We start from the raw sequence: 12,528 nt of genomic DNA, 5'->3' as shown, positions 1-12,528 counted from the left end.
GCAGTCGTGCCAACATATCTCATCAGTCACCTGGTGGAAGGGACTTCGTGAATCTGAGGCTCTTTCCCCCGTTGCCGCCATCATCCTCCAAATCCCACCAACATCAGCCACCTCAGAGCGCAACTGGTCCTTGTTTGGGAACACACACACCAAAGCACGCAACAGGCTGACCAATACGAGGGTTGAAGAATTGGTGGGCATCCGGGCAAATTGAGGCTTTTTGAGTCTGACAATGAGCCATCCTCAACAAGGTTGGAAAGTGACAGTGAAGATGAGGCCTCAGAGTCTGATGTTCAAGTGGTGGACATTGAGGTCCAGGGAGAAGACATGGAAGCCTGAGAGGAAGACAACCAAAGCTTTCGTTTCTAGACTATCATTTTACAGCTTTATGTTGAAAATGTTTTTTGGGGAGAAGTGATGGATCATTGAGGATCATTCAATATTCCCTTTTGTTGTTCAGTGAAATCATTCCATGTGAAGAGTCAACTCATTTAATTAAAGTTCAATTCGTAACTAAATGGGGGTTTTATATTGGAAGGATTTAATCATTTGCAATTATGTCTACTTATGATAAGGTAAAAGGTTTATGTTTGGATATATTTATCATATGGAGACACAGCAAAAAAACATCTTAACTCAGCAAAAAAAGAAAGGTCCTTACTGTCAACTGCGTTTATTTTCACATGTGTAAATATTTGTATGAACATAAGAGTCAACTGAGACAAACTGAACAAATTCCACAGACATGTGACTAACAAATGGAATAATGTGTCAGCTGCATTAAGTACTGCAGTGCATCTCCTCATGGACTGCACCAGATTTGCCAGTTCTTGCTGTGAGATGTTACCCCACTCTTCCACCAAGGCACCTGCAAGTTCCCAGATATTGGGGGGGGGGGGGATGGCCCTAGCCCTCACCCTCCGATCCAACAGGTCCCAGACATGCTCAATGGGATTGAGATCCGGGCTCGTCGCTGGCAGGATGAGCCTGCAGGAAGGGTACCACATGAGGGAGGAGGATGTCTTCCCTGTAACACACAGCGTTGAGATTGCCTGCAATGACAAGCTCAGTCCGATGATGCGGTGACACACCGCCCCAGACCATGACGGACCCTCCACCTTGATACCGCTCCAGAGTAGAGGCCTCGGTGTAACGCGCATTCCTTCGACGATAAACGCGAATCCGACCATCACCCCTGGTGAGACAAAACCGTGACTAGTCAGTGAAGAGCACTTTTTGCCAGTCCTGTCTGGTCCAGCGATGGTGGGTTTGTGCCCATAGTTGTTGCCGGTGATGTCTGGTGAGGACCTGGCTTACAACAGGCCTACAAGCCTTAGTCCAGCCTCTCTATTGCGGACAGTCCGAACACTGATGGAGGGATTGTGCATTCCAGGTGTAACTAGGGCAGTTGTTGCCATCCTGTACCTGTCTCGCAGGTGTGATGTTCGGATGTACCGATCCTGTGCAAGTGTTGTTACACGTGGTCTGACACTGAGGACGAACAGCTGTCCGTCCTGTAGCGCCGTCTTAGGCATCTCACAGTACGGACATTGCAATTTATTGCCCTGGCCACATCTACAGTCCTCATGCCTCCTTTCAGCATGCCTAAGGCACATTCACACAGATAAGCCAGGGACCCTGGGCATCTTGCTTTTGGTGTTTTTCAGGCAGTAGAAAGGCCTCTTTAGTGTCCTACATTTTCATAACTGTGACCTTAATTGCCTACAGTCTGTAAGCTGTTTGTGTCTTAACGACCGTTACGCTGGTGCATGTTCATTAATTGTTTATGGTTCATTGAACAAGCATGGGAAACAGTGTTTAAACCCTTTACGATTAAGATCTGTAATGTTATTAGGATTTTTACAAATTATCTTTGAAAGACAGGGTATTGGTTTCTTTTTTTGCTGAGTTTACATTTGAAACGGTATGAATAAGCATATATTCCCATGGAAAGTTTCCACCTCTGAATATTCCCCAAAATGTGCAACCCTAGTTAGCTTACATGGCTTATGCACTGTAGATAGAGGAAGCCCATAGTAACCCCTTTATAAATAATGCCTTTGTGATTTAATTTGCTTTCAATGAATGGATATGGTTCATGTTCATCTCAACATAAAAAAAAAATATGTAATCCATTATAGCAACTGTAAAAGTAATAGCACAACCCCCTCTGACAAATATACTGTAATAACATAACTGTGGCTATGCTAACCCATACAAAAAAGGCTGAATATTCAAGTTTTAAATTGTCCCCCAAAAATAAAGTTCCTCATCATTGAGCTCTGAGAAATGGCCTTGAAGAGATTATGAATTTGTTCTTTCTTTTGGGATGCAAGATGTCACATCATTACTCAACATGGAGACTAGCACAGGCCTGTAAATTAATGTCCTCATCACAGGCAAAACAAAATAAGGGAACACTACTATTCTGACCTAATTTCTGTGTGTACGTACACACATTTCACTATACTTCTGAGTACCAGAAGTCATCAATTAAAATTGAGAAGTGAGGACATTTTGCCAGTCCACACTTGTTAAGACCATTTAGGTTTAGGAGTTAGAGTTAAAATTAATGTTGAGAGAAATAAGACTGCTAAATAGCTAACAAAATAACTACACGGACTACCTGCATGGTCCACGGTCTCTATGCACACTACACCAGGGCTCTTCAAACCTGTTCCTGAAGAGCTACCTTCCTGAAGGTTTTCACTCCAACCCCAGTTGTAACTAACCTGATTCAGTTAGTCAAGCAGCTCATTATTAGTCAGGTGTGCTAGATTAGGATTGGAGCAAAAACCTACAGAACAGTAGCTCTCCAGGAACAGGGTTGGAGAGCTCTGCTCTACACACCACCAGGGGTGTAAAACATTCCATGGAGGGCCTAGTGTCTGCAGGTTTTGGGGGTTTTCCCTTTCATTTAAGACCTATACAACCAGGTGAGAGGAGTTCTTTACTAAATGTGACGAAGTCATCAATTAAGTACAAGGGCGGAGCCCTCCGTAGAACTGCTACTCTGTTTAGCATACATCCTGATGCCTAGTCACCTTCAAACACATGCACAACCCTACCACTCCAGTATCCCTGCCTGCACATTGCAAATATGGTATTGACACTCTAGATTTACCCTGTATATATGTTCCTTACTCGTGTTCTCCTTCATGTGTTTTTGTTCTACTCTACATTCAAACAAATTTAATAGTACTACTGATATTGATTACTGCATTGTTGCGAAATTCGACTCCCCCCCCCATGACTCACTGATACAAACTCGTCAAAGCTGATCTCGTTGTCCTTGTTGCGATCCAGCTTCTGGATGATCTCCCTGACTTTGTAGCCAGGCAGGGGAAGGTTTGCCTCCTTGAACAACTCATGGAGCTCGTAGTCGCAGATGGAGCCATTGCCATCGAGGTCTACAAACGCAGACAGGAGTTTAATCATATCATTAATCTTTTTTTACTAAAATTCAGCAAACAATCTTTGTTTCTAGGAACCCTGGGATGGTTCCCAAACAATACAAAAATGGAGAAGCTAACATGACTAAAAAGTCAGGGACTGTACAATGTAGCAGCTGTAGACTATTAGCCCAGGTGTGTAATGTAACATTATGAAAACATTCATTATGACCATACTAACGCAGAAAATAAATCATATAAAGCCTACTCACCAACTTTGCCAAATGCCTCTCTCAGTTCCTCCAGCTCATCTTTGGAGCTAATCTTTCCTGCCATCTTGATGAAAATGATCCGAGGTGGTCAGTCAAGAGGTGGGTTCTGTACAGACAAACATGGAACACTGTCAATGAGGTTGGTACATTAGACCGAGACAGGGAACAGAAGTCCAGAACCAGTCAGATCATGAGGCAGTAGAAAGTGTGTAGGCCCCACCCCAACTTCTGTGCACTTTGTCACCTGGGTCCACAGAGCAAATGGCCCAAGACAATGCTCAAGGGCCAGTCAACCCTTCCCCAGTTAAGAGAAATGTCTCACACTCTTACAGTATACAGCAAACTGACTAGAGAAATGTGTTAGAGTAATGCTATTGCATCCATGTTTGGCATCCATCTGTCACTTGTCCTGAGAACTTTGATGCCATCAATATGGACAAACTCAGCAAAAAAATATATTTTTCCAGGACCCTGTCTTTTAAAATAATTAATACAAATCCAAATAACTTTAGATCTTCATTGTAGAGGGTTTAAACACCATTTACCATGCTTGTTCAATGAACCATAAACAATTAATGAACATGCACCTGTGGAATGGTCGTTAAGACACTAACAGCTTACAGACGGTAGCCAATTAACAGTTATGAAAACTTAGAAAGGCCTCTAGTGTCCCAACTCTGGAAAAACACCAAAGGAAAGATGCCCAGCGTCTCTGCGTGAACGTGCCTTAGGCATGTTGCAAGGAGGCATGAGGCCTGCAGATGTGGCCAGGGCAATAAATTGCAATGTACGTACTGAGAGACACCCAAGACAGCGCTACAGGGAGACAGGACGGACAGTTGATCATCCTCGCAGTGGCAGACCACGTGTAACACTTGCACAGGATCGGTACATCCTAACATCCCACCTGTGGGACAGATACAGGATGGCAACAACTGCCCGAATTACACCAGGAACGCATAATCCCTCCATCAGTGCTCAGACTGTCCGCAATAGGCTGAAATCCATCTGTAACTGGACTGAGGGCTTGTAGGCCTGTTGTAAGGCAGGTCCTCAACAGATGTCACCAGCAATAACGTCACCCATGGGTACAAACCCACCGTCGCTGGACCAGACAGGACTGGCAAAAAGTGCTCTTCACTTACAAGTTGCGGTTTTGTCTCAGCAGGGGTGATGGTCGGATTCGCATTTATCATTGAAGAAATGAGTGTTACACTGGGACCTGTTGGATCGGAGGGTGAGGGCTTGGGCCATTCCCCCCCAGAAATGTCTGGGAACTTGCAGGTGCCTTGGAAGAGTGGGGTAACATCTCACAGCAAGAACTGGCAAATCTGGTGCAGTACTTAATGCAGCTGGTGGCCACACCAGATACTGACTTACTTTTGACCCCCTTTTGCTCAGGGACACATTATTCCATTTGTTAGTCACATGTCTGTCGAACTTGTTCAGTTTGTGTCGCAGTTGTTGAATGTTGTTATGTTCATACAAATATTTACACGTTAAGTTTGTTGAAAATAAACAGTTGACAGTGAGAGGACGTTTCTTTTTTTGCTTAGTTTATAAATCTGTAGTAACGTGTATCTGTTCAGGGTGAACTCTAAATTACTGTATGCAAGAAGTTGTCTTTAGGAACCTATCCCTTTCATAAACAGACCAAAATCCCACTAATTTACAATGCCTGCTTCCTTTTATAGCTGAAAGGTGTGGGGGGGGGGGGGTATATTAAAGCCCACCTAAAGTCAGAGTCATGACTCCTGTATTTTCACAGTCCCCGTAACCAAAATACAGGTATTGGGTCTGTGTGAATGGTTCTCAGCTTTGGGTCAAATTCTGCCTCAACTAAAAAAGACCCTCTAGTGACCAGACCACTCTACTGCCAAACCAGCAGAACGAGTGCGACAGTTGATTTGAATCATGAAGGGCCCTCCGCGATTAAAAAAAAGAAAAGAAAAAAAGAAAAGTCTCCTCAGCCATTTTGCTCCTCAGCTGAAAACCTGAGCCATCAGGACTCCTCCACCCACCCCATCTACTTCCTATCCCCAAATGATCACAAATAAGATCAGTCCGTTCGGTTACTCCAATAGGACCCGTCTCTACCAATCAGCCTCTGGCATCACAAGCACATATTCAACAGGACGAACAAAAGACCAAATGTGTAATCACTAACCATGAATGAAGATCATTGATTGTATACACTAAAGGGGGCAAAGGGGTGCTTTGGTTTCTCAAACTCTTTATCAAAACTGGAAATTAAATTGTCAAAACTATATATTATTAGGCAATATTTTTCCCCCCAGAAAGCAGCAATTTCCTATGTGAGTCATGTAGGGGCATTTCCCCACTAATCAAATGATATCACCGTTTTACAGAATCATGGTTCTGACCATGTACAAAACATTAAGAACACCTTCCTAATATTGAGTGCACCCCTTTTGCCCTCAGAACAGCCTCAATTCGTCAGGGCATGGACTCCATAAGGTGTCGAAAGCATTCCACAGGTTGACTCCAATGCTTCCCATAGGTGTCAAATTGGCTTATACTGGATCTCTACTCCGAATAGCTCATTCAATCTCATCCCACAGATGCTCAATTGGCTTGAGCTCTGGTGACTGGACAGGCCACTGCAGTAAACCGAATTCACGGTCATGTTAGTGGAACTCTTTCTGGATAATCCTAGCCTTGTGGCATTATCTTGATAAAAAAATAATTTGCAGATGGATACAACTGATTGGCTATGTTCACATATGGCATTCAAACGTTGCTTTACTTCTATCAAGGGGTCCAAAACATACCGTCACCAGCAAGCAATGTTGAGACGCGGCATGATGGATGCGTGTACTCATGTGGTTCTCCATACCCTAGTCTTCCCATCCACGTGATACAGTAGGAACAGGGACTCAGACTAGGCAACTACTTATTTTTTTGCTGAAAGCAGTAACTAAGGTCGTCGGCTAGCACACCCCATTTCGGTCAAGGTACAAGTTAAGTTGTACATTCTTTTTAAAGGGTCTTTAGTCATAGCCAAAGACTGTGCAGAGCAACAGTCAGACTACAATTTGTTTCAGCCTTAATCCCCTTTAATCAATGACCCCTTTTTGCCCACTGGCTGGATGTATTTTGGGTGGTGGGCCATTCTTGATACACACAGGAAACTGTTGAGCATGAAACACCCAGCAGCGTCACTGTTCTTGACACACTCAAACCGGTGCGCCTGGCACCTACTACCATGGTGCGATTGTGGTAACGTACAGAAACTCAAGTCCTTTTGTTCTCCCGAACTGGAATACTTTATCATATACTGACCAGAAAAATTATTCGGTTAGTCACTGCTTTGTATAATCCCCCCAAGCAGACACCGCGACTGCTCTCAAGGAACTACATTGGACTGTGTACAAACCGGAAACCACATATCCTGAAGCCGGATTTAACGTAGCTGGAGACTTTAAAAGCAAGGTAATAGCTCCAGAAATTCCAGCAACATCTGTGCTATACGCAGAGAGAACATCCTTGACCATTGTTACACTCCCTTCTGGGACAGCTACAAGAAGTTATAATACATTGACGCAGTTACATAGTGATATTAATTGAGAATATCATTTTGTTTGACAATATCTGGCTTGCACTAGTTGGCTATATTTTTCCCCTTCATAGCTTGCTCTCCATCTTTAAATATAAAGCCAATTTGTTTTTTCATGGCTCTCGTCCCTCTGCAGCCGACATATGGTGACACAACTAAAAAATTAAAAGTTGAATCGTCATACATTTCAGCAGCTACAGAAAGTAATCACACCCCTTGACTTTCTTCACATTTTGTGTTACAGCCTGAATTTAAAACAGATTCAATTGAGATGTCACTGGCCTACTCACAATGTGAAAGTGGAGTTGTGTTTGACATTTTTACAATTTAATAAAAAATGAAAAGCTGAAATGTCTTGAGTGAATAAGCATGCAACCCCTTTGTTATGGCAAGCCTTAATTTCAGGAGTAAACATTTGCTTATCAAGTCACATAAGTTGCTTAACTCACTGTGCAATAGTGTTTAACATGATTTTGAATGACTCCCTCAGCTCTGTACCCCACACATACAATTACCTGAAAGGTCCCGATTTTGCACTTTGTCATTATGGGGTATTGTGTGTAGATGGGTAACAATTTTTTTTAATCCATTTTGAATTCAGGCTGTAACAAAATGTGGAATAAGTCGAGCGGTATGAATACTTTCTGAAGGCACCAAGTATTGTGACATCATGAGGTCCCTGGCAATTCCCAGCCCTAGCTACAAGGTCCTCTCCCGCCCTCCCTTTGGCAAATCAGATCACACCTCCATCCTGCCTATAGGCAGAAACTTAAACTGGAAGCACCCGTGGTAAGGACTGTTCAACTTTGGTCTGACCAATCAGAATCTATGCTCCAAGACTGTTTTGATCAAGCAGACTGGGTAATGTTCAGGTCGCCTCTGGGAATAGTAGCGATATACACTGCACAAAGGCGGAGGTAGCAGTCCTGCTGCTGGGTTGTTGCCCTCCTACGGCCTCCTCCACGTCTCCTGATGTACTGGCCTGTCTCCATGCTCTGGACACTACGCTGAGACACAGCAAACCTTCTTGCCACAGCTCGCATTGATGTGCCATCCTGGATGAGCTGCACTACCTGAGCCACTTGTGGGTTGTAGACTCCGTCTCATGCTACCACTAGAGTGAAAGCACCGCCAGCATTCAAAAGTGACCAAAACATCAGCCAGGAAGCATAGGAACTGAGAAGTGGTCTGTGGTCACCACCTGCAGAACCACTCCTTTATTGGGGTGTCTTGCTAATTGCCTATAATTTCCACCTGTTGTCTATTCCATTTGCACAACAGCATGTGAAATTTATTGTCAATCAGTGTTGCTTCCTAAGAGGACAGTTTGATTTCACAGAAATGTGATTGACTTGGAGTTACATTGTGTTGTTTAAGTGTTCCCTTTATTTTTTGAGCAGTGTATTTCATTTGAGATTCTTCAAAGTAGCCACCCTTTGCCTTGATGACAGCTTTGCACACTCTTGGCATTCTTTCAACCAGCTTCACCTGGAAAGCTTTTCCAACAGTCTTGAAGGAGTTCCCACATATGCTGAGCACTTGTTGGATGCATTTCCTTCACTCTGCAGTCCAACTCACCTCAATTGGGTTGAGGTTGGATTATTGTGGAGGCCAGGTCATCTGATGCAGCACGCCATCACTCTCCTTGGTCAAATAGCCCTTACACAGCCTGGAGGTGTGTTTTGGGTCATTGTCCTGCTGAAAAACAAATGATCGTCCTACTAAGCGCAAATCAGATGGGATGGTGCATCACTACAGAATGCTGTGGTAGCCATGCTGGTTAAGTATGCCTTGAATTCTAAATAAATCACTGACAGTGTCACCAGCAAAGCAAACCCACATCACACCTCCATGCTTCCTGGTGGGAACCACACATGGCGATCATCCATTCACCTACTCTGCGTCTCACAAAGACACAGCGGTTGGAACCAACAATCTCAAAATGTGGACTCAGACCAAAGGACAGATTTCCACCGGTCTAATGTCCAGTGCGCATGTTTCTTGGCCCAACCAAGTCTCTTCTTATTATTATTGTTGCCCTTTAGTAGTCATTTATTTGCAGCAATTCAGGCTCTCACACAACCGGCCGCCATTGGGAGTCCCATAGGGCGGCACACAATTGGCCCAGTGTCATCGGGGTTTGGCCAGTGAAGGCCATCATTGTAAATAAGAATTTGTTCTTAACTGACTATACTAGTTTTATATACAAACACACTAAGAAATTCAACCACGAAGGCCTGATTCACGCAGTCTCCTCTGAACAGCTGATGTTGAGATGTCTGTTACTTGAACTCTGAAGCTGGTAACTAATGAACTTACCCTTCGCAGCAGAGTTAACTCTGGATCTTTTCCTGTGGCTGTCCTCATGAGAGCCAGTTCCATCATAGCGCTTGAAGTTGTGCAACTGCACTTGAAGAAACTTTCAAAGCTCTTAATTTTCCAGATTGACTGACTTACATTCATGTCTAGGACTGTTGTTTCTCTTTGCTTATTTGAGCCATTCTTAGATATATTTTTTTCACCTTTATTTAACCAGGTAAACTAGTTGAGAACAAGTTCTCATTTGCAACTGCGACCTGGCCTAGATAAAGCAAAGCAGTTCGACACATACAACACAGAGTTACACATGGAATAAACAAAACATACAATCAATAATAATACAGTAGGAAAAGAATCAAGGGGCATATTGAAATCCAAATGATCCTAATGCATGTATTTACTCAACATCCAAAGTAATTTCCCCTGGTATAGTTTGTGATGGTTAGCTGGCTAGTTTGGGTTGATAGCTGAATCGCTAACATACTACTATAAAGCAAACAAACGTATAATTAATTAATGGATGAAAAATAGGAATGTTTTTGACAAGTTTAAACAAACCATGATGTAACATTAATTTGTATTCTTAAAAATAACTTACTTCAGACACCACAATTACGCACAACGTCCAGTTCGATCCCAGAGACTTTCTCCCTCATCCAGCAATGCACAGAAAAGTGAGCGGGTGAAATGCACTAGCAACCTCGGCCTACTGACGAGCCAATAAGTGTTTAGAGCAAATTAATGACAGGCTGCGTTTACAGAGTCAGCCTAAATCTGATCTTTTTTTACACTTATTGGTCTTTTGACCAATCACAACAGAAATTTTGACATCAGCTATTTATCAGAGCTGAGCTGATTGGTTAAAAGATCAGAATTGGGCTGCCTGTGTAAACGCAGCCAAAGTGGGCCCAATTCGGATCTTATTTAGACTAATTGGTATTTTGACCAATTACATGTACATTTAAGTCATTTAGCAGACGCTCTTATCCAGAGCGACTTACAAATTGATATCAGCTCTGATGTGACTGGTCAAAAGACCAATTAGTGGAAAAAAAGATCAGGGGCATAATCATTTTTATATTTGATTTAACCTTTATTTAACTAGGCAAGTAAGTTAAGAACAAGTTCTTATTTACAACGACGACCTACCCCGGCCAAAACCTAAACCGGACGACTCTAGGCCAATTGTGCACCGCCCTATGGGACTCCCAATCACAGCCGGTTGTGATACAGCTTGGAATCGAACCAGGGTCTGTAGTAATGCCTCTAGCACTGAGATGCGGTGCCTAAGACCGCTGCGGCACTCGGGAGCCCCGATCATTATTCTGATTCTGTTGCAAAACGTTTTTTAAAAGGAAGCAAATGGAACGAAACGTGGAGGGACCTACCTGAATTTGTCCAATAGAAACTCGTTTTGCGCTGTTTGCTTTCGTTTAGTTCTTTAATGGTAAACTGTTTCCGTAATTAATAAACCCCTGAATTGGGCTGCCGGAATAAACACAACTGTGAATGTAATCTCCACAATATGTATATCACATCTCAATGGCGATTCGTTTTGGCGGAGTGTTCCTCCGACTACATCGAGTTGGTATCATTCTATGTGACCCCTGTCAAATTGCGCTGCACAATCTACTGTTTTTGCAATGAAGTTAGCAACTTCAAACATGCATTACCACTCGATCATTTTATACATTTCAATTAGTTAACGCTTTATGTACCTTGTCCTGATTGTTATAGAGTTGTCAGTGGGCGTTGATTAAAACAAATTCTATGCATCCTAAGCCAAAACAAAAAAAATCTGACTTGCAATGACGGGGCTGCTCTCTCAAACAACTGCTCCCTTGGTGGACGTCGCTTATAATGCTATTTGTTTATATAAAAAAAACTACGGATTGCAGCACCTTTACACGGGACCAAATATGACAAACGCACTGTAAATCAGTTTATACTCCTGTTTTATGTTTGCAATATTGTATATTCTGTATGTTGACTTTGTGTCTGTGTTCTTTTTGTAAATTGTCTATTGCTGGCAGCACCTATTCGCCTAGTCAAATTCCGGGTATGTGTAAATGGACTTGGCGAATAAAGTGATTATGTTTTTGTGCTTTTTAATGGAACAACCAATTTGGCTGAATTTCGTAGCGTGACGTAAGGCCCTACATGTCGCTTTGGATAACAACGTCTGCTATATTACCGTATTACTTCAGTACTGTATGATCATTGTTTATGCAGGGAGTCATCACTCACACAACCCTAAAGCAGTTATAATGAGTTTACTTCGGTCAAAATTGGAGCTGTAGGACAACAGGACAAACCCGTTGTTTCACTATATTGGATCACTCCACTATATTGGTATCGCTCTGCGGCGGAGGGATACATCCGAGGTGAGGATTTACAGATTTACTCCCGTGTACATCTGTGTCACGGCTGGGGTCCGCCCCTATATGTAACCCCATGGCCTCGACACACGTTCTCTTTCATTTTCTCGGCGATCGTCTGTATGGTTTGAGGTACAAACTTTCTGAAGTTCGTTTGGTAAATCACTGGTAAGTGTAATATCTTGTGTGGAAGTATACTCACTGGCTGTTTGCAGTTTTCTTGTTCTTTCTCCTGCAGAATATAAGAGTATGGTGGTGGGCTGCCACTAAGTTGATGGAGTTCCCTAATGGAGTTACTCCATATGGTGCAGTCCCTTACCGGGTTCCTATTCCTCCAAGCGAGTCACGACATAGCTCTTCCAGGGCGTCGGACCCCTGCTCCGTGGCCTTGTTGGCTTGGCTGAGCTTATGGCTTCCCTTTGTGATAGGTGTGATGTTGGCATCCCCCTGGGGATCTGCATACCTCGCGTATGCACTGCCTGGGTTTGAGCCATACTGGATGTCTGTTTGTGTGGTGTTCTTAGAACACCTGCACCTGGTGTGATTGGAGGCCTTGCGCAAGTGGGTCGGCCAGGCTGGGGACGAGCTCC

At 43.3% G+C, this 12,528-nt stretch overlaps 1 protein-coding gene across 3 annotated transcripts in view; it reads right to left on the bottom strand.

The window, feature by feature from the left end:
• The window catches only part of LOC106567809 (plastin-3), a 28,739-nt gene extending 17,330 nt beyond the window's left edge, over positions 1–11,409 (bottom strand). The window contains exons 1-3 of one of the 3 annotated variants that reach the window (XM_014137565.2): positions 11,279–11,409; positions 3,665–3,770; positions 3,259–3,410 (exon numbers count right to left, since the gene is read on the bottom strand). In XM_014137565.2, coding sequence (XP_013993040.1) covers positions 3,259–3,410; positions 3,665–3,728 — 216 coding nt within the window. In that variant the 5' untranslated portion in view covers positions 3,729–3,770; positions 11,279–11,409. Of the gene's footprint in view, positions 1–3,258; positions 3,411–3,664; positions 3,771–10,158; positions 10,290–10,948; positions 11,187–11,278 lie in introns of those variants that run through there. The other 2 variants (XM_014137566.2, XM_014137564.2) reach the window with 2 other exon arrangements.
• Positions 11,410–12,528: the final 1,119 nt, after the last annotated feature.

This window comes from Salmo salar, chromosome ssa13 (genome assembly GCF_905237065.1).
Source record: "Salmo salar chromosome ssa13, Ssal_v3.1, whole genome shotgun sequence".
NCBI lineage: Eukaryota > Metazoa > Chordata > Actinopteri > Salmoniformes > Salmonidae > Salmo > Salmo salar.
The sequence above is the reverse complement of the archived record's forward strand: the minus strand, read 5'-3'. Positions and strand labels throughout refer to the sequence as shown.